Here is a 20,266-nt window from a genome sequence, read left to right on the forward strand (position 1 = left end):
AGTGGACTTCTGTTGTTGGGGGCATGTTCTGCTTAGTCAGTGCCTGAGCTTTTATGGGTGCTGGCCTGTGCTGTGTGGGGAGACAAAAGAGACAAGAATCTGTTCTGGGCTCCTGCCCTGCAGCAGATGGTCTGGTGGAAGCCCAGTGGGCTGTGGTGGGCCTCTGAGGACACGGAAAGGCACCAGAGGGTGGGGACGGACGTTGGAGTGTTGAGTCCTAAGGAAGAAGGAGACTCATGGGCATTGTAAGGGCTCAGGAAAAATCGATCCTGGGCGCCTCTTGGTCCTGGAGGGGCCCGCCTTCCAGCAAGCAGGCATGTCTTACTGGAGGAGAGAGGTTCCTGGAATGAGAAGGGTGGTATGGTTTACTAGGTGGAGGACTAGTGAAGATCCCAAATATTTGGGGATTCCTGACTATTTCCTGGAGACTGGAGTATGTGAGGAACTCAGCCGAGTTAAGAGAGGTGACCCTACCCAGAGAGGGTTCCTGAGGGGTGGGGAAGAGAGGCTCCAGGCTGATGGGAAAGTGTGAGATAGAGCCCGGGGGGTCACAGGGGTAGGCCCTTAAAGTGCAGGGACACCCGGAAACCTCGCCGGCCCGAGCGGCCCTGTGCGGAGCCCCCAAGTTGTCACGGGTGGGTTTGAGACCTGGGAGGACCCTAGACGCCCCGTTGAGGGGTGGAGGCTGGGAGACGGCAGGCCCAGGAGGGTGGGGCCGGGAGGGGAGGAGGAGGGACTGCGGGGCGGGGGCGGGGGCGGGGGCGGGGGCGGGCGGCCTGCCCGGGGAGTCACACTCGGCCGCCGCCGCCGCCGCCGCCGCCGGCGCAGCGAGCGGAGACGGGCCGGGCCACGGCGACCTGACCTGGACGAGCGGCGCCCGGGGCCCAGGCGGGGGGCGGGAGGAAACGCCGGCAGCGCCTGCAGCCCGGGCCCGGAGGAGCGGAGCGGAGCGGAGCTGGGACACGGGCGGGGCCGCCGCAGCTCCGGATGGGACCAGCGCCCTGGGCCCGTTAGTCCAAGCTGGAGCTTCGGGAGAAGCCTTCCCTGGGAGAGTTCCCCCTGCCTTTCTCCGCCTCCGGCCGGGCCTTGCTTCGCTGCCGCCTGCCCATGGTCCGCGTCCTTCGCGGGGCGGGCCCCCTCCCACCTTTCCCCTTGGTCCACCTTTGCGCCGCTCTCTGCCCTCCTAACCCCTTCAGCTGCGAGGGCCCCCCGGGCCTTTTCTTTGTACCAGCCGCCCCCCCAGCCCCCACCCCATCGCAGCCTCGGATCCCCTTTTCCTTCTTAACTTTGGATTCAAAAACCTACTTCTCACGGCCCCATCTCAGTCGCAGCCCCCTCGGCCCCTCCCTCCTCCCGCCACCCCGCTCCTAGTCCTCAGCCCTTCCCCAGCCCCTGGGCCCTCCATCCCTCCTCTCCCACCCACCACTGTGCTCCCTGCCTGGCTAGCTTACCCTCACCTCGCTCCTGGCCTGGCCGTCGTCCCCAGGTTCCAGGCTGGGTGGTGCTCGGGCCTGCAGGGTAGGCCAGGGTGGCCCCAGGTTCTGGGGGCGGCGGGGCTGCTGCTTCCTCCCCATGGCACTGCCATCACTCCTGCTAGTGGTGGCAGCCCTGGCAGGTGGGGTGCGTCCTCCCTTGGCTCGGAACCTGACGCTGGCGGTGGTGCTGCCAGAACACAACCTGAGCTATGCCTGGGCCTGGCCCCGGGTGGGTCCTGCTGTGGCACTAGCTGTGGAAGCGCTGGGCCGGGCACTGCCCGTGGACTTGCGGTTTGTCAGCTCCGAACTAGATGGCGCCTGCTCTGAGTACCTGGCACCCCTGCGCGCCGTGGACCTCAAGCTGTACCATGACCCCGACCTTCTGTTGGGCCCCGGGTGCGTGTACCCCGCTGCCTCTGTGGCCCGCTTTGCCTCTCACTGGCGCCTTCCCTTGCTGACTGCGGGTGCCGTGGCCTCTGGTTTTGCGGCTAAGAATGAGCATTACCGTACCCTGGTGCGCACTGGCCCCTCTGCTCCCAAGCTGGGTGAGTTTGTAGTGACGTTACACGGGCACTTCAATTGGACTACCCGTGCTGCCTTGCTGTATCTGGACGCTCGCACGGATGACCGGCCTCACTACTTCACCGTCGAGGGCGTCTTTGAGGCCCTGCAGGGCAGCAACCTCAGTGTGCAGCATCACGTGTATGCCCGTGAGCCCGGGGGGCCTGAGCAGGCCACCCACTTCATCCGGTCCAACGGGCGCAGTGAGTGTGGCCCGGGCTATTTGAGGGTCAGGGGAGGAGGGTCACTGTATTCATGGGCAGGCGCAGATGGAGACAGGCAGTGAGGAGCTGTTTGTGGTGGTTGGGGTCAAGAAGCATGTGGACAGAGCACCTGTGTGCGGGCTAGGGCACTACATTATGGGAGCTTGCTGACATCATAGGCAGATGTAAACAAGGAAGAAGATAGCATGAGGGGTGAGGCTTGTGTCAGGGGACAATGTGGGGTTGGGGAGAAATTGAATTTGGAGAGCAATGTGAGTGCCCTAGAGTAGTGAATGAGTTGATGGCCACTTCAAAATGTTATGACTATCTGTGAGCAGAGACTGGGATACCAAGACCCCTTATAGTGTGGGTCTATGATAAATCACTAAAACATTGATGACTTTATAGGTCGGCTTTGGGGTTCAACAGATGGGGTTTGGAAAGACATGTAAAGCTCAGACTGAGACATTCTGAGCAGCCAGTGCCTTTGAGCCCTGGGAAAGGCAGGGCAGTGGGGGAGTGAGGAGGGCTGGTGGGGAGCAGCAGGCAGGGGTCTGGGAAGAGGAGGGGCTTCAGGCTGATAGCTCCCTTCCTCTGGGGGCTGGATCAGGCTCTGACCTCTGCCAGATGGTCCACACAGCCCCAGGGTACTTACGACATAGACTCCAAGGGGGAAGGGTGGGGAGCATCTGTTGGGTGGTTGATAGCTTAGGGCACTCACTTCCTGACTAATGATGGCAATGCAGATGGTTTCAGAGAGGGGGCTGTCTGGGGACCTGGATGCGTTCTCAGGGTGCCCCCCTGTTGTATACCTGCTCCCAGTTGTGTACATCTGCGGCCCTCTGGAGATGCTGCATGAGATCCTGCTTCAGGCCCAGAGGGAGAACCTGACCAATGGGGATTATGTCTTCTTTTACCTGGATGTCTTTGGGGAGAGTCTCCGTGCAGGCCGGCCTTGGCAGGACAATCGCACTTGGGAACAGGCCCAGGCCCTCAGAGAGGCCTTTCAGGTATCATTTAAGCCAAACTTGAAGGAGGTGGGGGAAATGGAGCTTCTTTGGAGATTCTCTGTATCTCACAAGACCCCACAGGAGCCCCGGAACAGGGCAGGGATTGTGAGCTGCAGGAGTGAAATCAACAGAGGCTTTTCTAGTCTAGTATCATTCTTTATTACTCCCTCACCTTGGTGACTCCTTTTCAGTGTGTCTGCCAAGGCTACCTCCCAAGATCCCAGAACACTGACTTTCCTGAGCACCAGTAGACTGTAGTGTGGGGGAGAAAAGTTCAGGAAAAGATCTGGTCCCAGCTGGTAGGAGGGCTTCCACCCTTTTTGGAGGGGCAAGGCGTGATGTGATACAATTAGGTACAAGTGCTAGAAAAGATAGGATTGTGTATCCTGGAACAGCACTAAGAACGTTAGTGGTTCAGAGGAGGGAGAGTCAATGTGGCTGGGGTTCGGGATGGCTTTTATAAAGGAAGTGAGACTGTTGTGACTTTAAAGATAGATATCATATTCCTACGCAGAGTGTGAGTAAGGATCCAGGCAGCCTGAGCAAAGAGAAAAGGATTGGAATGGGCATGTTTAGGGGATCAAGAAGATACTGACCTGGGGAGGGGGAGGGTTAGAGATCAACCAAAGGACTTGTATGCATGCATTTTACATAACCAATGGACATAGACACTGGGGTGGTGGGGGCTTGCTTGGGGTGGGAGTGGCTGGGGGGGGTGGTCAATTGGGGGAAAAGGAGACATATGTAAAACTTTAGACAATTAAAAAAAGAAGAAGAAGAAGATACTGACCTGACAAGAAAGAAGGGTTCACCTGACATAGGTACAGGAACTAATGTTTCACTGACTTATGTATGTAAGGAGAGCTCTGAGCTAAGATTAAGGCACTTGGACTTGACTGTGGATCCTTGGGATTTTTTTGTAAAGAGAAATATAATGGCAGAATTCAGGTTGGATTGGAAGAAGAGGAGGCTAGAGGCAGTGAGGCCACCTGTAAAAGGTTAGAAAGGAGTGAGGTGATATGACTTTGAAATAGGGTGATGATAGCAGGAATGGAAAGAAATAGATTTGAGAAACAATTTGCAGGGAGAATTGACATGACTCTGTTCATTTCACTCCTCTTATCAAAACTTTCAATGTCTTATTTACTGCAGAATTAAGTCCCAACTCATTATTTTATTTAAGACCTTCTATAGTCTGTCCTCAGCCTACTTTTTCAATCTTATCTCCTACTGCCCTTCATGCCAAGTATGCTAGCCCCTGACCCCCGGGCCTCTCTGCCTTCCATCTTTGTGCTCTTTGATTATTTTGTCTGGAATACTCTTCCTTCCCCCAAAATCTCTACCTCTCAAGATCCTACCCATGAATTATTCCCTGATCCGCTCACCAATATTTCACTGACTTATGTATGTAAGTATTTATTATTTATCCATATTCCTCCTTTTCCCAAAAAGGATTTGGGATGGTGTATGGGATAACCTTAAGGTCCTTTTAGCTTGGAGATTCTTTGACTCTAAGTAGATATTTATGAGGATTGGACTTAGATGGCCATCTTCTCCAATGAGTAAGATTTCATGAGTAAGATTTATATATGTGATTGTGACTAACGTGCATCTGACTGTGAATGACATTATCTGTTTGGATGCCCTAGTATGAGTTTGTGACTGTCACACCTGAACATAGGCAGTGGCAGGACAGGTTTTATGTCATAACTTTTGCCTAAAACAGCCTTCTCACCTTTGTTCATCTGGATAATGCTTGCAGATTCTTCAAGGCTCAGACCAATTATTTTCCCTTCTAGGAAACAATCCCTGAATCCCCCGGTTAGAATGAATTTCCTACTCTTGTGCTTGACTCTGTCTACTGTGGAATTTATATACTATTCAGTCAGTGTTTGATTCATTTGAAGGCTGACTTATTCTCTTAGTGTTTATTGAGTACCTGTTATGTCCCAGTCACTGTGCTAGGTATTGGTGTACAGTGGAGACCATAACAGATGAAGTCCCTTCCTTTTTGGAGCTTACACTTAGTAGGATAGACAGACATTAAGCAAACAAATACAAATATAAATTGTGATGTGTTAGTAAATTTTTTAAAACGACAATAGACCCGTATAAAGAAGAAAAATAACAAGGGGATTGTATTTTAGCTAGTTTGGTCAAGGAAGGTCCCTAGGACTCTCCTGGATGGGAGGATCCCATAGCCTTTGGGATGTATTTTTTCTGTGGAAGGAACACCTGTGTTTCTTGCATAAGAATTTCTATCAGCCAAGGGGCCCCAGCACTTAGTGTAGGGGGAGGAGGGATGTTGTTAGCTAACAGTTCTTTAAATTAATTCCCAGTTTTCCTGTTCATTGTAGGCATTATTCAGACAGAAAGACAGAGGGAGAGTTTTCTTACAATACAACAGAAGGGGAAACAGGCAGTCGGGAATATGCTGATGGGAAAACCAAGGCTTGGGGTGTGGAGGGGATGAGGGGATGAAAGGGTGTCCTCTGGCAAAGCTACTCTCGTCCTTTTCCAAAGCTGAAGCAGGGCAAGGGTGAGGGAAGATGGGTGGTCAGGTCCAGCCAAGGGTGAAAGAGCAGAGTGTCATACTCCAGAGATACCTGGCCCACTCGGGTCCCAAACCAAGACAATCTGAAACAGGTGGCAGTACAGGCGCAGAGGCCTTGATGCAGGTGCTCAAAGCTGTTGCGGGAGGGTCTCATGCTCAAGGAAAGGTCCCAGCTCATGGGGAGCAGCTTGAGGGCAGGGATCATGTTCATCATTGTATTCCATGTACTGAGTACATATTTGTTGAACTGAATTAAGGTGTATGCTGGGGACAGCAGGGAGAGGGCTAGGAATTCATCTAGACAGGAATAGAGCTGGCAGGTGCTGTAAACCAGGATGATCAACCAGGGAAGATAAGCAGATGCAGTGGAACTAAATAAGCAAATGACTAGGCTCTGAGGACCCAGAGACCCTGACTGAGCATTTGAGGACTACAGGGTCAGAAACCCAGGCAGAGGCCACAACCTAGGTGGGGTCACAAGCAGCTAGAATGGAATAAGCACTAAACCAAGGGCTGTGTGGAAGGTGAACCTCTTGGGGAGACCATTCTTTGTCTTTTTAAGTCACAGTGAACAGGGCTTCCTGCGGCTGCTGGAGCAGGTCGCAGTGTGGGTGAGCCCTCAGGCAGAGGCAGCCATCTGCTGCCCTGCACTCTTCTTGGGTGCACTCCTGGCTTCCACCCACTGCTAACACCCCCCTCCCCTTTTCTTTTCTTTCTTTTCTTTTCTTTTTTTTTTTTTTGGCAGCCTTTGCTTGTCTTGTGTGTGTGTTTTTTTTCACCTGGGATCCATTGTGAAATAGGACATAATTACTTAACCTTCACTTCTTCTCTTTGATTCCCGCACAAGCACAGAAACTCTTTGAAGGTCCCTTCCTTCTTTCCTTCCTTCCTTCCTTCCTTCCTTCCTTCCTTCCTTCCTTCCTTCCTTCCTTCCTTCCTTCATTTTTGACTAGCTAGTAACCACAGCAAAGCAGTCTAGCATAGCAGTTTTTAAAGTGTGGTCTTGGGATCCTGGGGGCCCCTGAAATCCTTTTAGGGAACGATGAGGTCAAAACTATTTTAAAAATTATAGTAAGATGTTATTTGCCTCTGTCACCCTGCTTCTTCCATGATTGTCCAGTGGAGTTTTCCAGAGGCTACGTGACGTGTGATGATGTCATCCTCTGGCAGCTATGGGAAGTGTGCTTGTGTTTAAAAAATTTGTCAGTTTTATTTCTAATATTGTAAATATGATAGCTATAGTCCAAATAAACAAAGTTCCTTGGGGTCCTCAATAATTTTTAGCAGTGTAAAGGGGTCATGAGACCAAGAAGTTTGAGAACTGCTAGTCTAGCAAACAAACAAACCTCTCTAGGTTTACTGTTTAAAAACATGAAAAACCTATCATTAGCCTTTATATGGAAACATAAATTGTGTTAAACCTGATCTTTTCCCAGCCCTTCTACTGACTTTTTCATTGTTTGTCAACAATATCCTACCCTCCTATGTTTCTTTTATTCTTGGAACAGATGTTACTCAACGAACCCTTCCAACCCCATCCTCAGTCCCTCTCTCCTTTTTAATTTTGCCCGAGAGCAGGAGAGCATTAGAAGTGTGTGATCAAGCATCCAAGTGCTCCAGTAAAAATAATTACCTCACAAAGCAAACTCCAGTCTATAATGAATGTACATGAGAAACTGACTTCATTATTTCCGACCTGGGATAAATTGATATAAAATAGGTCATATGTGACATGTCTGGTATCTCTATATGTGCTTTCTGTGGCAACAACAAACAAAACTGATAGAAATGACTAGATTTAGACCTGTCACAGTGTCACATTTCACAATATACAGATCTGAGGTCTTTCCCTGAGGTTGCAGAGCCAGTTTCCCGTCCAAGGCAGAGGTTGGTCTCAATGATTGTGCAGGACTGGGGTGGAGGTGGAAGCCAGGGTGCTCATCAGCTAAGAGAGGGGAAATGTGTGAGGCCAGTGGGAGTGAGGCAGACACCCCAGTGAGAGACACACACACACTGACTTGTGGCCGGTGAGATGTGCGCATGGCTGAGACCAAACGTGTCGTTAACTTATTTATGAAATGTGTGTAGGCGTGTGACTGTGTGTTTTCTCTGTGACGCATGTCTATTACTTAGTGACGTGTAGGATCCTGCCAGTATGCAGGACCGTGCTGCCTATGGTAGGTGTTCCACACACGTTAAATGAATGGGCTTATGGCTTTTCACAGATGGAATCACTGTCTCAAGGTATTTCCCCCAGTTGTCATAGGACCTGAAATCTCTTTGATTCACAGGGTGGAAGCACTGTGTTCAAATGTCCCAAATGTAAATGTAAACATTTTACTGATCACATTAACAGTAATTAACACCTCAGAGAGGAGCTGTTGTTCAGTGGTGCCCTTGAGCATGAACAGGTACCCAGAAAGAATGGGACAGAGATGCTGTGAGTGCTGTGGCAGCTCTGTAAGGAGGCCTAGGTGGTGATAGGGTCTTCAGGAAGATGAGGGGCTGGGTTCTGGGGATGGAAGATCAGGCTCCACTATCCCAGAACCACCCTGTCTACCTTTCATGGAGGTGTGCCAACCCTCTCCGCAGATATATTAAACACAAGCTACACATACCCCTTCCACACACACACGCACACAACATGGAGTTTAGTGTCCTCTCAGCCTTCAGTCTGATATATATAACTAGAGGCCTGGTGCACGAAATTCGTGCACGGGGGGCGGGGGGTGTCCCTCAGCCCAGCCTGCACCCTCTCCAATCTGGGACCCCTCGAGGGATGTCCGACTGCCCGTTTAGACCCAATCCTGCCAGGACATCCCTCGACTGCCCGTTTAGGCCCGATCCTGGTAGTCGGACATCCCTATCACAATCCAGGACTGCTGGCTCCCAACTGCTCACCTGCCTGCCTTCCTGATTTCCCCTAACTGCCCTCCCCTGCCAGCCTGATTGATGTCTAACTGCTCCCCTGCCAGCCTGTTTGCCCCTAACTGCCCTCCCCTGCAGGCCTGGTCACCCCTAACTGCCCTCCCCTGGAGGCCTGGTCCCCCCCAACTGCTCTCCCCTGCAGGCCTGGGTCCCACCCAACTGCCCTTCCCTGCAGGCCTGGTCACCCCCAACTTCCCTCCTCTGCCGGCCTGGTCACCCCTAACTGCCCTCCCCTGCAGGCTTGATCGCCCCCAACTGCCCTCCCTTGCATACCTGGTCCCTCCCAACTGCCCTCCCCTGCTGGCCATCTTGTGGTGGCCATCTTGTGTCCACATGGGGGCAGTCATCTTTGACCACATGGGGGCAGCCATCTTGTGTGTTGGAGTGACGGTCAATTTGCATATTATTCTTTTATTAGATAGGATAGAGGCCTGGTGCATGGGTGGGGGCCAGCTGGTTTGCCCTGAAGGGTGTCCCGGATCAGGGTGGGGGTTCCCTTGGGGCATGGGGTGGCCTGGTCGAGAAGCCTGTGGTGGTTTGCAGGCTGGCCATGTCCCCCGGCAACACAAGTGGAGGCCCTGGTATCTGGGATTTATTTATCTTCTACAATTGAAACTTTGTAGCCTGGAGCAGAGCCAAGCCTTTTGCTCAGTGGCGGCAGCCATTTCTGTTGGGATTTATTTATCTTCTATAATTGAAACTTTGTAGCCTTAAGCAGAGGCCAAGACAGGCCAGGGCTGTAGAAGCTTGGCTTCCTCCATCACCAGGGGCAACCCTAGCCTCATGCTCTCTCCAGCTCTGTGGCTGCCACCATTTTTGTTGGGATTTATTTATCTTCTATAATTGAAACTTTTAAAAAAATATATATTTTATTGATTTTTTACAGAGAGGAAGGGAGAGGGAGAGGGATAGAGAGTCAGCAACATCGATGAGAGAGAAACATCGATCAGCTGCCTCCTGCACACCTCCCACTGGGGATGTGCGCACAACCAAAGCACATGCCCTTGACCGGAATCGAACCTGGGACCTTTCAGTCCACAGGCTGACGCTCTATCCACTGAGCCAAACTGGCTAGGGCTATAATTGAAACTTTGTAGCATTGAGTGGAGGCCTGGGCTGGCAAGGGCAGGCAGAAAGCTTGGCTTCCTCCATTGCCGGGGAAACCCAAGCCTCCCTCCTGCTCTCTCTGTGGCCACAGCCATCTTGGTTTTGTTTATTTGCATATTCGCTCCTGATTGGCTGGTGGGCATGGCTTGTGGGTGTGGCTTGTGGGTGTAGCAGAGGTATGGTCAATTTGCATATTACTCTTTTATTAGATAGGATTTTATATCATGTGTATTTCACCAAGTTTCCTCTCCTGCTTCCCCTCTTCCCCTAAAATCCATCTTGGACATCCTGTTCACTCTTCCCCATGTGCTGTTGGTACAGATGGTATTGGTCATCACATACCGAGAACCCCCAAATCCTGAATATCAGGAATTCCAGAGTCGTCTGCTGATAAGAGCCCGGGAAGACTTTGGTGTGGAGCTGGCCCCCTCCCTGGTGAGTAGATCTCTTTCCTGAGGATCAGGCCAGGCTTTGAGGGAAGCTCTCCTCCCTGACTCAGCGTTAAGCAGTTGGGGCTGTCCACTTCCATCCAGGATTTTACTTCTGCTCTAGCATCCAGTGAGGTAGGGGTGAATCTTAGGAATGAGAGGAGGGAAGAAAGCAAACCAGAAGAGAGAAGAGGTAGAAGGAGACCCCAGCGATGGGAAAGGGGGTGGGGTTGGGGCCTGGCAGGATATTGGAGAGCACTGCTGGAGTTTCCACCCCTAGATGAACCTCATCGCTGGCTGCTTCTATGATGGGATCCTGCTATATGCCGAAGTCCTGAGGGAGACAATACAGGAAGGAGGCACCCGGGAAGATGGACTTCGAATTGTGGAAAAAATCCGGGGACGAAGATACCACGGTAATAAAGAGGGTCAGATGGAGGCCAGAGGGCTGCTGTCAGGCTCAGAAGTGGAGTGGGTAGAAGAAAATACAGATATCGGGCAGGGAGGAGAGTTAATAAGGATCAGAGAACATGGCAGAAGTGGACACTTATTAAAAGTGGGGTTAGGGGCCCTGGCTGGGTGGCTCAGTTAGTTGGAGTGTCATCTCGTGCACCAGAAGGTTGCGGGTTCAATTCCTGGTCAGGGAAGGCAAATAATCAATGTTTCTCTCCCACATCAATGTTTCTCTTTCTCTCCCTTCCTCTCACTCTAAAAATAATAATAATAATAATAGTTACTAAAAACATGTCCTCTGGTGAGGACTTAAAAAAAAAAAAAAAGCAGGGTCAGGGACAGACTGTGAGGTAATTAGAGGAACTGTGGAGATAGGAGAGGGGCCTAAGGTAGATCTCAAAGTAAGGGCTACGCTTTTCTACCTTAGGTGTAACTGGACTGGTTGTTATGGACAAGAACAATGACCGGGAGACTGATTTTGTCCTGTGGGCCATGGGAGACCTGGATTCCGGGGACTTTCAGGTGATGGAGGAGGAGGCAAGGAGGAGAATGTGGGCTCTGAAAGTCCAGCCTTCAAGGGTTCAATGGGGCAGAATCAGAAGAACTAGAAGCAGGGACTATTTTCTCTGCTGTAGCTGCATCTGGTGGGTAGGTTGGGGGAGAGCAGCCAAAGAACGGGGAAGTTCTGGGGAGACGGCTGGTGGGAGCAGGCCCATGGGCCCAGTTCTCTCCCTCCTCACAGCCTGCAGCCCACTACTCAGGAGCTGAGAAGCAGATTTGGTGGACAGGACGGCCTATCCCCTGGGTGAAAGGGGCGCCGCCCTTGGACAATCCCCCCTGTGCCTTTGACATGGACGACCCATCCTGTGATAAAAGTGGGTGTGTGCAGGGACTGGGAGCACTCCTTCCTCCCTTTCCTTTCCGTTCCCCCTGCCCTCACTGACTCCCCACCTTAACTCTACTTTTACCTCTACTTCTACATCCCCTCCTTATTCTTCCCCTCAAGAAATCTGTCTACTCCCTGCACCCTGAGCATAACACTCCCCGTTCTTACAGCCCCCCACACAGTCTTCCTCAGGGTCCCCCTCTCCCCTTTAGCTCCACTTTCAACTCTGGCAATTGTGGCGCTGGGCACAGGAATCACCTTCATCATGTTTGGTGTTTCCAGCTTTCTCATCTTCCGGTGAGTTCTGGGCTTTTCCACTGATCTCCTGCCTCCCACCCCCATTGCCACACAGCATTCTGGCTGAGGCCAGGTAGTCCCTATAACATGGGCTGCAGGCAGGCCTCTTAATTTGGAGGCTGTCTCTTGGTCCTCCCCTCTAGCCTTTTTCTTTAGTTGTCTTTTAGCCTTGGTGTTGTTTTCCCACTTTTGGTTCGACACGGGGTATACTACCTAGTGATTTTGAGTGGGGTCTTATAAGGGCAAAGGTGATTTTTCCATGGATGCTGCCATTTTCAGAAAAAAACTTTTACCTTTGGCCTCTGTGTTTCTAAATGAGCACAGGGCATGTGTCAGATATGTCAGTCCCGTGTCTCGGGTGTAACAATAGCAGCTTCAGGAGCTGCAGGGAAGCCCCTGCAACCCCACCGTTGGTTTATGGGATGGTAGGATCGGGCTTGCCAGCCAACTGAGTTGTGCAGTCCTTACAGAAAACTGATGCTGGAGAAGGAGCTTGCTAGCATGTTGTGGCGCATTCGCTGGGAAGAGCTGCAGTTTGGCAATTCAGAGCGATATCACAAAGGTGCAGGCAGTCGCCTCACACTGTCACTGGTGAGCTTTTGTCTCAGCTGTACCTCCGCTTTCCTTTGAGTTCCTGTCCTTTCTTACCCTGGACCTTTCCCAGCACATTGGCCTGTAATGATAGCCCCTGCACTACCACCATCATCTAATGTTCCTTTCATCCTTCCGCCTCCATGTTGCCCTTGGCCCCAGCGGGGATCCAGTTACGGCTCGCTTATGACAGCCCATGGGAAATACCAGATCTTTGCCAACACCGGTCACTTCAAGGTGAACAGTCATCCGCTTGTTCTGGTCCCCAACATTTCATCCTGTCTCATTCCCATCTGTCACCTCTTCCCATGAACCTCTGCCCCTCATAATGTCCAGCTGAGCTCCTAGATGCTCCCTGAATTCTCCAGTATTCCTAGCACCCAGAAATGCCTTCTGATATTAACTTTTCCTTTCCCCCCTTCACTCCCACCATCAGGGAAATGTTGTTGCCATCAAACATGTGAATAAGAAGCGCATTGAGCTGACCCGGCAGGTTCTGTTTGAACTCAAACATGTAAGTAAAGGTGTATGGATTGAGGGCAAGGGGTAAACAGGGACAGGGAAGAGAAAGGGGAGGACTGTGAATAGTGAAATTGGTTAGGAGGGCAATGGGTTCATTTATAAATGACTTTAAGTTATAAGTTATGCCCTGACCGGTTTGGCTCAGTGGATAGAGCGTCGGCCTATGGACTGAAGGGTCCCAGGTTCGATTCCGGTCAAGGGCATGTACCTTGGTTGCGGGCACATCCCCAGTGGGGGTGTGCAAGAGGCAGCTGATCGATGTTTCTCTCTCATCGATATTTCTAACTCTCTGTCCCCCTCCCTTCCTCTCTGTAAAAAATCAATAAAATATATTTTAAAAAAAAGTTATAAGTTATAAGTACAATTGAGAGAAAGGTCCTCTCGTATAGTGGTAGATTTCTGTATCTAATTTTTAGCTCTCTCAATTCTCTTTTCCCATTTTTTTTTTCTAGATGAGAGATGTACAGTTCAACCATCTCACTCGCTTCATTGGTGCTTGCATAGACCCTCCCAACATTTGCATCGTCACTGAGTATTGTACTCGTGGGAGTTTACAGGTGAGGGATAAGTGGAGGTTGCAGAGGTGGAGGACACAGGCTCAATGTTACATTGACTCTATGCAGCTGATAGCTAGTGGGACGAGGGTAGTCACATAATCCATTTGTCACTTGCCAGGATATTCTGGAAAATGACAGCATCAACTTGGACTGGATGTTTCGTTATTCACTCATTAATGACCTTGTTAAGGTGAGTCTTCCCTACGCCTCTTTAAGAGTTCATCCACTTTAAAATGCCTCCATTTTTCTATCTTTGTTTACGATTTCTCCTTCTAGTCCTCTCTCCATTTCCCCTATTTCTATTGTTGAGTAATAATGGGTAAACAAAGGGTCTGGGATTTTAAATTGGGGGAATGAGTTTTATCTGCCACAGACAGTTCTGTACTTGTAGAGAATTTTTGTCTTTATTCCGTAGATATCTCAAATCTCTCTCCATCTTTTTTTTTTTTTTTTTTTTTTTACCCTCCAAGAGCTCATATTAAAATCTCTCAGCAGGGAAAAGATGAATGGGGTCTCCAGAAATATTTATCGCTTGTTTTTTTCCCCATAATTTATTCTCTGACCAATATTTGGCATATCTGTCCTTTTGTTCAGAAAAACTGAAATGTAAAAAAGAACATTTACTAATAAAACTAAGAGAAACCAAGGAAATTTATAGTAAACTTTGGTATCTTCTAATATACTATGTTTCAGCTATTTTTAGGTGGCCCAGAAGTCCATGGATTTGCAATGGTATAAATTTGAATCTTGCATGGGTTGGACAAGTGTTTAGAAACAAGTGTCATAGTAACCTAGCCGAGTGGATCATTCGTACCACACTTGAAGCCAGCTTTGATATATATATATTTAATTTCAGAGGGGGAGAGGGAGAGAGACAGAAACATCAATGAGAGAGAATCATTGATTGACTGCCTCCTGCATGCCCCCTACTGGGGATGAAGCCCACAACTGGGGCATGTGCCCTGACCGGGAATTGAACCATGACCTCCTTGTTCATGAGTTAATGTTCAACAACTGAACCACACTGGCCGGGGCAGCTTTGATTTTTCTGCTTAATTCTCATAAGGTTATTTTATCAGCCCCATGAGGCCAGAAGTTTCAGGCTTCTTCACTGGCTTGGCAGCTGTATCCTACTTTTGTCCATTTTCCAGGTTTTTCTTTTTTTCCAAGTTTTTCTAATTTACTGTTTTCTACACTTTCTCTCTGGCCCAGCATCCCCTCTGGTAGGTCAATTTCCTCCTCCATCCTTACTTGCCTACCTACACATGGGTATACATTAAGGTTTATAACTCGTTAATCTTCCTTGATGCATCTAAATACTCTTGATACTTGCTTGGGTCTCAAGCCATGTCTTCCTAAGTAGTGGCCATGCATTTGAGGCCACCATGGGTGTCATATCATTCTTGGAGTTCACTCTCATAGTTCTGTTCCCTTCACTACTCAGAAGCCTGATTGCCCTTTCCAGGGTAATAACTGATAGCTCCCCTTGTCTCTCCTCATAAGCATTTCTCTTATCCCTAGTACCTGGGTATCAACAGACTGCATATGGTACAAAGAAGGGATGGTTTTCCTAATCTGTCTGTTTCCTTGGGTGGAAACTGTGTACAGGAAGCCTTCCACAATTAGCTTACTGTTCTTATGGTCCCAAGATCATTAGACAGCTAGCTAATGCCTGTCTCATAGAGAGGGGTTATCCTAAACCAGAAACAATACAATCCTATGACTTGATCTGTATCCTGCAGGGCATGGCCTTTCTCCATAACAGCATTATTGCATTTCATGGGAGTCTCAAGTCCTCCAACTGTGTGGTGGATAGTCGTTTCGTGCTCAAAATCACAGACTATGGCCTGGCCAGCTTCCGATCAACTGCTGAACCTGACGACAGCCATGCCCTCTATGCCAGTGAGACCTCCCACCACAACCCCTCAAGCCCACTTTTATATTGCTCCTCTAGCCCTGATCATTTCCACCTAGGGAAGGTGGGAGAGGGAGATGGAGTGACAGTAATATGGGGAGCATTATGGGAATGAGCCCAAGTGGTCTTGGGAATACCTTTGTTGAGGACTTGGCCAGCCTATTCCCTCTTTTCAGAGAAGCTGTGGACTGCCCCAGAGCTACTCAGTGGGAACCCCTTGCCAACCACAGGCATGCAGAAGGCTGATGTCTATAGCTTTGGGATCATATTACAGGAGATAGCACTTCGCAGTGGTCCTTTCTACTTGGAGAGCCTGGACCTCAGCCCCAAAGGTGAGAGTCAATCTACTACCCCAATCCCCCTCCTCCTTCCTGGGGGGGGGGGGAGGGGCTGTTCTTCATCCAACCCCTTTATCTCCTTCAGAAATTGTTCAGAAGGTCAGAAATGGTCAGCGGCCATATTTTCGGCCTAGCATTGACCGGACCCAACTGAATGAGGAACTAGTTTTGCTGATGGAGCGATGTTGGGCCCAGGACTCAGCTGAGAGGCCAGACTTTGGACAGATTAAGTGCTTCATTCGCCGCTTTAACAAGTGAGAGAGCACTGAGGGGCAGGGGCTCCCCAGGGATAGAAGCCTCATCAGGCTTAGTGGATGAGGTGGGACTGGTCGGGTCCAAGAGGGTGGGTTGGGTAGAAAAGTACTGGGAGTCTTGAGAATCTTGGAGCAGGTACCATATTCTGGCCTCCTCCCCCAGGGAGGGTGGCACCAGCATACTGGATAACCTCCTGTTGCGCATGGAGCAGTATGCCAATAACTTGGAGAAGCTGGTGGAGGAACGCACACAGGCCTATCTGGAGGAGAAACGCAAGGCTGAGGCTCTGCTCTACCAAATTCTACCCCAGTGAGACTTTTGTCCCCCTTCCTGACTTTTCCTTTGATATTCTGTTCTGTTGGATGCTGCCTCATCAATCTCCTGAGACCTCACCTCCCAACTGCTTTGTTACATCTGGCCACAGTCTTTCTGGCTGGAGACTATTTTCATCCTGTCTCCAAATGAGCTGTGCTGCCTTCTTCTTAGGACATTGGTCTACCATGCCTTTGCTCCAGCAAGTGTATGTAGAACAATCCCAACTTGAGACATTTAGCCACCATCCCCAGGGAGCCCATTCCACTCCCCCATCACCTTTACAGCTTACCGTGCTTGCGCTACCAGCCGTGGGCAAACTACGGCCTGGGGGCCGGATCCGGCTGTTGTATCCGGTTCTCTTGCTCTCCCCTCCTCTCCTTTACTTTGAATTTATATTAGTTCACACAAACACTCCATCCATGCTTTTGTTCTGGCCCTCCGGTCCAGTTTAAGAACCCATTGTGGCCCTCGAGTCAAAAAGTTTGCCCACCCCTGCGCTAGACTGTGCTGTCTTCCCAGCCACCTTCCTTCTCCTCCACCAGACTCAGCTTTCATGTTAGAACTCATTTCTGATCCATCCATACACTCCTTTCCTTTCTGTCTCATCCTCTTTCTGAGCTTGGCTCAAACTGCACCCTTGCTTTCTAGTTCAGTAGCAGAGCAGTTAAAAAGGGGAGAGACTGTACAGGCTGAGGCCTTTGACAGTGTTACCATCTACTTCAGCGACATCGTTGGCTTCACAGCTTTGTCAGCAGAGAGCACCCCCATGCAGGTAAGAGCCATGGGTGAGATTAGGGGGTGGGATAGTGACCTGGGGGAGCTTCACTGGGGCATAGGGATCCTTGATAATAGGAAAGATTGGTTTGTTCTGGAGTTCCCATATGGCTCTTGGGTTAAGAATTCTTAGAAAGTTAGACACAAGTCTCAGGGCTTCAACTTTTCCATCCATTCTTTAGGTGGTGACACTTCTTAACGACCTGTATACCTGCTTTGATGCCATCATTGACAACTTCGATGTCTACAAGGTGAGAGCTTGAAGGCTACCCTTTTACTTAGACCCCTTTAAAACCCAGTCTCCCTGAACCCTATATACCTTACTTGTTCCGTGGTCATTTTCCCTCCTGAGTCTCCTGTATCCTAATGCCAGAATGCCCTTTGTAGACAAATGAGGCTCTGGCACTCTCACAGTACCTTCCAGTCTAATTTCTTGTGAATCCTTAGGCTTCCCTAATCAGAACCATCACAAGATTTAGCCCCTATCTGCTACATTTTCCTGAGGGTATGAATACAGCTTATCCATCTTTTCTCTTCTCTCCATCCCCTCCAGACATGGAAGAATCATACAGGATGTGGGTGCAGAATGATTAATTGGGGTGAGGGACAAGCTGTGTTGTACAAGCCTTTTGTTGAAGTCATTGAGTTGGCACAATGTGCTTTATTGTGCTTGGGAGTAAAAATTATTTGAATTTGCATATTGGCTTTGTGGCTAATTATGTGGCCTTGGGCAAGTAACAGAAGCTCCCTGTGCCTCAGATGTCTTACTTGTAATATGGGAATAGATTTCTTGTGGAAAGTGCTTAACATTGCGTAGCTAATAAATATCCCTTCCTGTCCCTTTGGATTTACTCTACCATCTCTGTTATAATTGTAATAAAGACTTCCCTAACCCTTTATAAGATTCACTAATTTTTAAAATATACTTTTATTGATTTCAGAGAGGGAATAAGAGGGAGAGATAGAAACATCAATGATGAGAGAATCATTGATTGGCTGCCTCCTACAGGCCCCCTACTGGGGATCAAGCCTGCAACCCTGGCATGTGCCCTTGACCGGAATCAAACCCCAGGCCCTTCAGTCCGCAGGCTGACACCATATCCACTGAGCCAAACCAGCTAAGGCTGATTCACCAAATTCTTATATTTCCCCCCATTTGTTTTATTTTAAAAATCTATGATTAGTTTTTGAAGCATTTAAGAATAAGTTTCAGCCATAGTTCTCCTTTATCCTAAACAGTTCCGTGTTTAGTTCCTAAAGACAGGGACATTCTCTTACACAGCTTCAGTACTATGGACAAAACCAAGCACCTGCCTTCTTACTTTTGACAGTTTAGACCAGCCTTGGGCAAACTACAGCCCGCGGGCTGGATCCGGCTGTTCTATCCGGTTCTCTTGCTCTCCCCTCCGCTCCTTTACTTTGAATTTATATTAGTTCACACAAACACTCCATCCATGCTTTTGTTCTGGCCCTCCGGTCCAGTTTAAGAACCCATTGTGGCCCTCCAGTCAAAAAGTTTGCCCACCCCTGGTTTAGACTGTCTGAGGCCCATTTCATTGGACCTGCTTGACCTCTTCCAGCCTCTGTCCTATTTTCTTGCTTCCCATTTCCTGACAGCAGAGCCTCTTTGCCCATGTCCTGTTGCAAACAGGGTATCCATTAATTTAGCAAACATTTACTGAGTATTCACAGGTACTGGGGGGAGAAGGAGGATTTAAAGGTTCCCTTGACTCCCCCCTTCTGTCCCCCCGCCCTCTTGCCCCTGTATTCTCAGGACCATAACACTTATTTTTCTAGTCAATGTTCTGACCTCCCAAATGCTGTCAGGAGACAAGTGGTATTCAGCTTGTCTCCTTTTACTCTTCCCTGGGAACTGATACAGATACAAGTGACATTTTAATCCCCCTCTCAATCAGGTAGAGACTATTGGAGATGCCTACATGGTGGTATCTGGTCTCCCGGGCCGAAATGGTCAACGCCATGCCCCGGAAATTGCTCGTATGGCCCTAGCATTACTGGATGCAGTTTCTTCCTTCCGCATTCGCCACCGACCCCATGACCAGCTGAGGCTACGCATAGGGGTCCACACAGGTAAGGTTAGCTCTCACTCCAGCCCTAGTATCAACCCTTCCCAGCCTCTCCCAACCTGTTTCTTCTCATAGGGCCCGTCTGTGCTGGGGTCGTTGGCCTGAAGATGCCCCGCTATTGTCTTTTTGGAGACACGGTGAACACTGCTTCCCGAATGGAGTCTAACGGTCAAGGTGAGACATTAGCTCTCAATCTCAGCTTCAGTCTCAATCTGTGCCCCCCTTTTCTTCTTTTCAGAGTTCCTCCAAATCACCTCAGTTCCTGACTGCCCCATCCTTGGACATATTTAGGTTCTGGTGCATGGGCACTGGGAAGACCGAGAGCCTGCTGAGGGGTGGTGGTTGGGTAAAGCTTTCTCTGACACCACCAATTCTTCTGTTGCCTTTTCTTTTCTTCTTCTTTCCACCATCTCCCATCCCACCCCAGCCCTGAAGATCCATGTCTCCTCTACTACCAAGGATGCCCTGGATGAGCTAGGATGCTTCCAGCTAGAGCTTCGGGGGGATGTGGAGATGAAGGTGATGGCAGGCCATGGGGAGAGGGTTGGAAAGGGAGGATGAAAGTCACTATGGGGATCATGGGGGAAGAGAGGAAGATAAAGGAATAACATAGAAGAATCTGAATTATATCCACTCCCCTACTCCCAGGGAAAAGGAAAGATGCGAACTTACTGGCTCCTAGGAGAGCGGAAAGGACCCACTGGACTTCTGTAAACCCCAATTCTTTTCAAGTCAGTCTCCTGCTACTGGTACCTGGGTAGGCAGTGGCTATCATCTCTCCATACACCAGACATGGACATTGTCATATGGGATGGAAACCAGCGTGCGCAAAAATCCCATCTTACATGGAAGTTCTTGATCTTTGAAGCTCAGCCTTGTACATATACCTGCCCCTCTCTGGCCTGGTCCCCTTCTTCCCTACCTTCTGTAAATATCTGTATCTAAACCAGAATATTTTGGTCAAATATAAAACAAACAAAAAAATAATGATGTAATAGTCTGGGTTAAGG

The 20,266-nt window shown here is 49.6% G+C and overlaps 1 protein-coding gene across 2 annotated transcripts; it reads left to right on the plus strand.

Annotated features, from left to right (window-relative positions):
* Positions 1–1,425: 1,425 nt before the first annotated feature.
* On the plus strand, positions 1,426–20,218 carry NPR2 (natriuretic peptide receptor 2). Of its 2 annotated transcripts, XM_080669714.1 has the most exons (22): positions 1,426–2,239; positions 3,062–3,249; positions 10,160–10,273; positions 10,547–10,682; positions 11,147–11,241; positions 11,462–11,594; positions 11,818–11,902; positions 12,373–12,493; positions 12,656–12,730; positions 12,930–13,007; positions 13,468–13,572; positions 13,691–13,762; positions 15,315–15,474; positions 15,664–15,819; positions 15,911–16,079; positions 16,243–16,389; positions 17,044–17,167; positions 17,352–17,420; positions 19,086–19,260; positions 19,332–19,430; positions 19,684–19,775; positions 19,905–20,218. In XM_080669714.1, the coding sequence occupies exons 1-22, from the start codon at positions 1,573–1,575 to the stop codon at positions 19,968–19,970; spliced, it is 3,126 nt and encodes a 1,041-aa protein (XP_080525840.1). In that variant the 5' UTR covers positions 1,426–1,572; the 3' UTR covers positions 19,971–20,218. The 2 variants fall into 2 exon arrangements, with proteins under 2 accessions (XP_080525840.1, XP_080525841.1); XM_080669715.1 differs by lacking the exon at positions 12,656–12,730.
* Positions 20,219–20,266: the final 48 nt, after the last annotated feature.

The sequence above is a fragment of the Plecotus auritus genome (genome assembly GCF_963455305.1).
Source record: "Plecotus auritus genome assembly, chromosome: 5".
NCBI lineage: Eukaryota > Metazoa > Chordata > Mammalia > Chiroptera > Vespertilionidae > Plecotus > Plecotus auritus.

What these genes read in the sequence shown, in the direction of transcription:
- NPR2 (XM_080669714.1), top strand. Translation starts at nt 1,573, where the DNA reads ATGGCACTGCCATCACTCCTGCTAGTGGTGGCAGCCCTGGCAGGTGGG. An exon ending in CCCTCAGAGAGGCCTTTCAG is followed by an intron (nt 3,250 to 10,159) that starts GTATCATTTAAG and finishes CTGTTGGTACAG; the next exon opens with ATGGTATTGGTCATCACATA. An exon ending in GTCGCCTCACACTGTCACTG is followed by an intron (nt 12,494 to 12,655) that starts GTGAGCTTTTGT and finishes CCTTGGCCCCAG; the next exon opens with CGGGGATCCAGTTACGGCTC.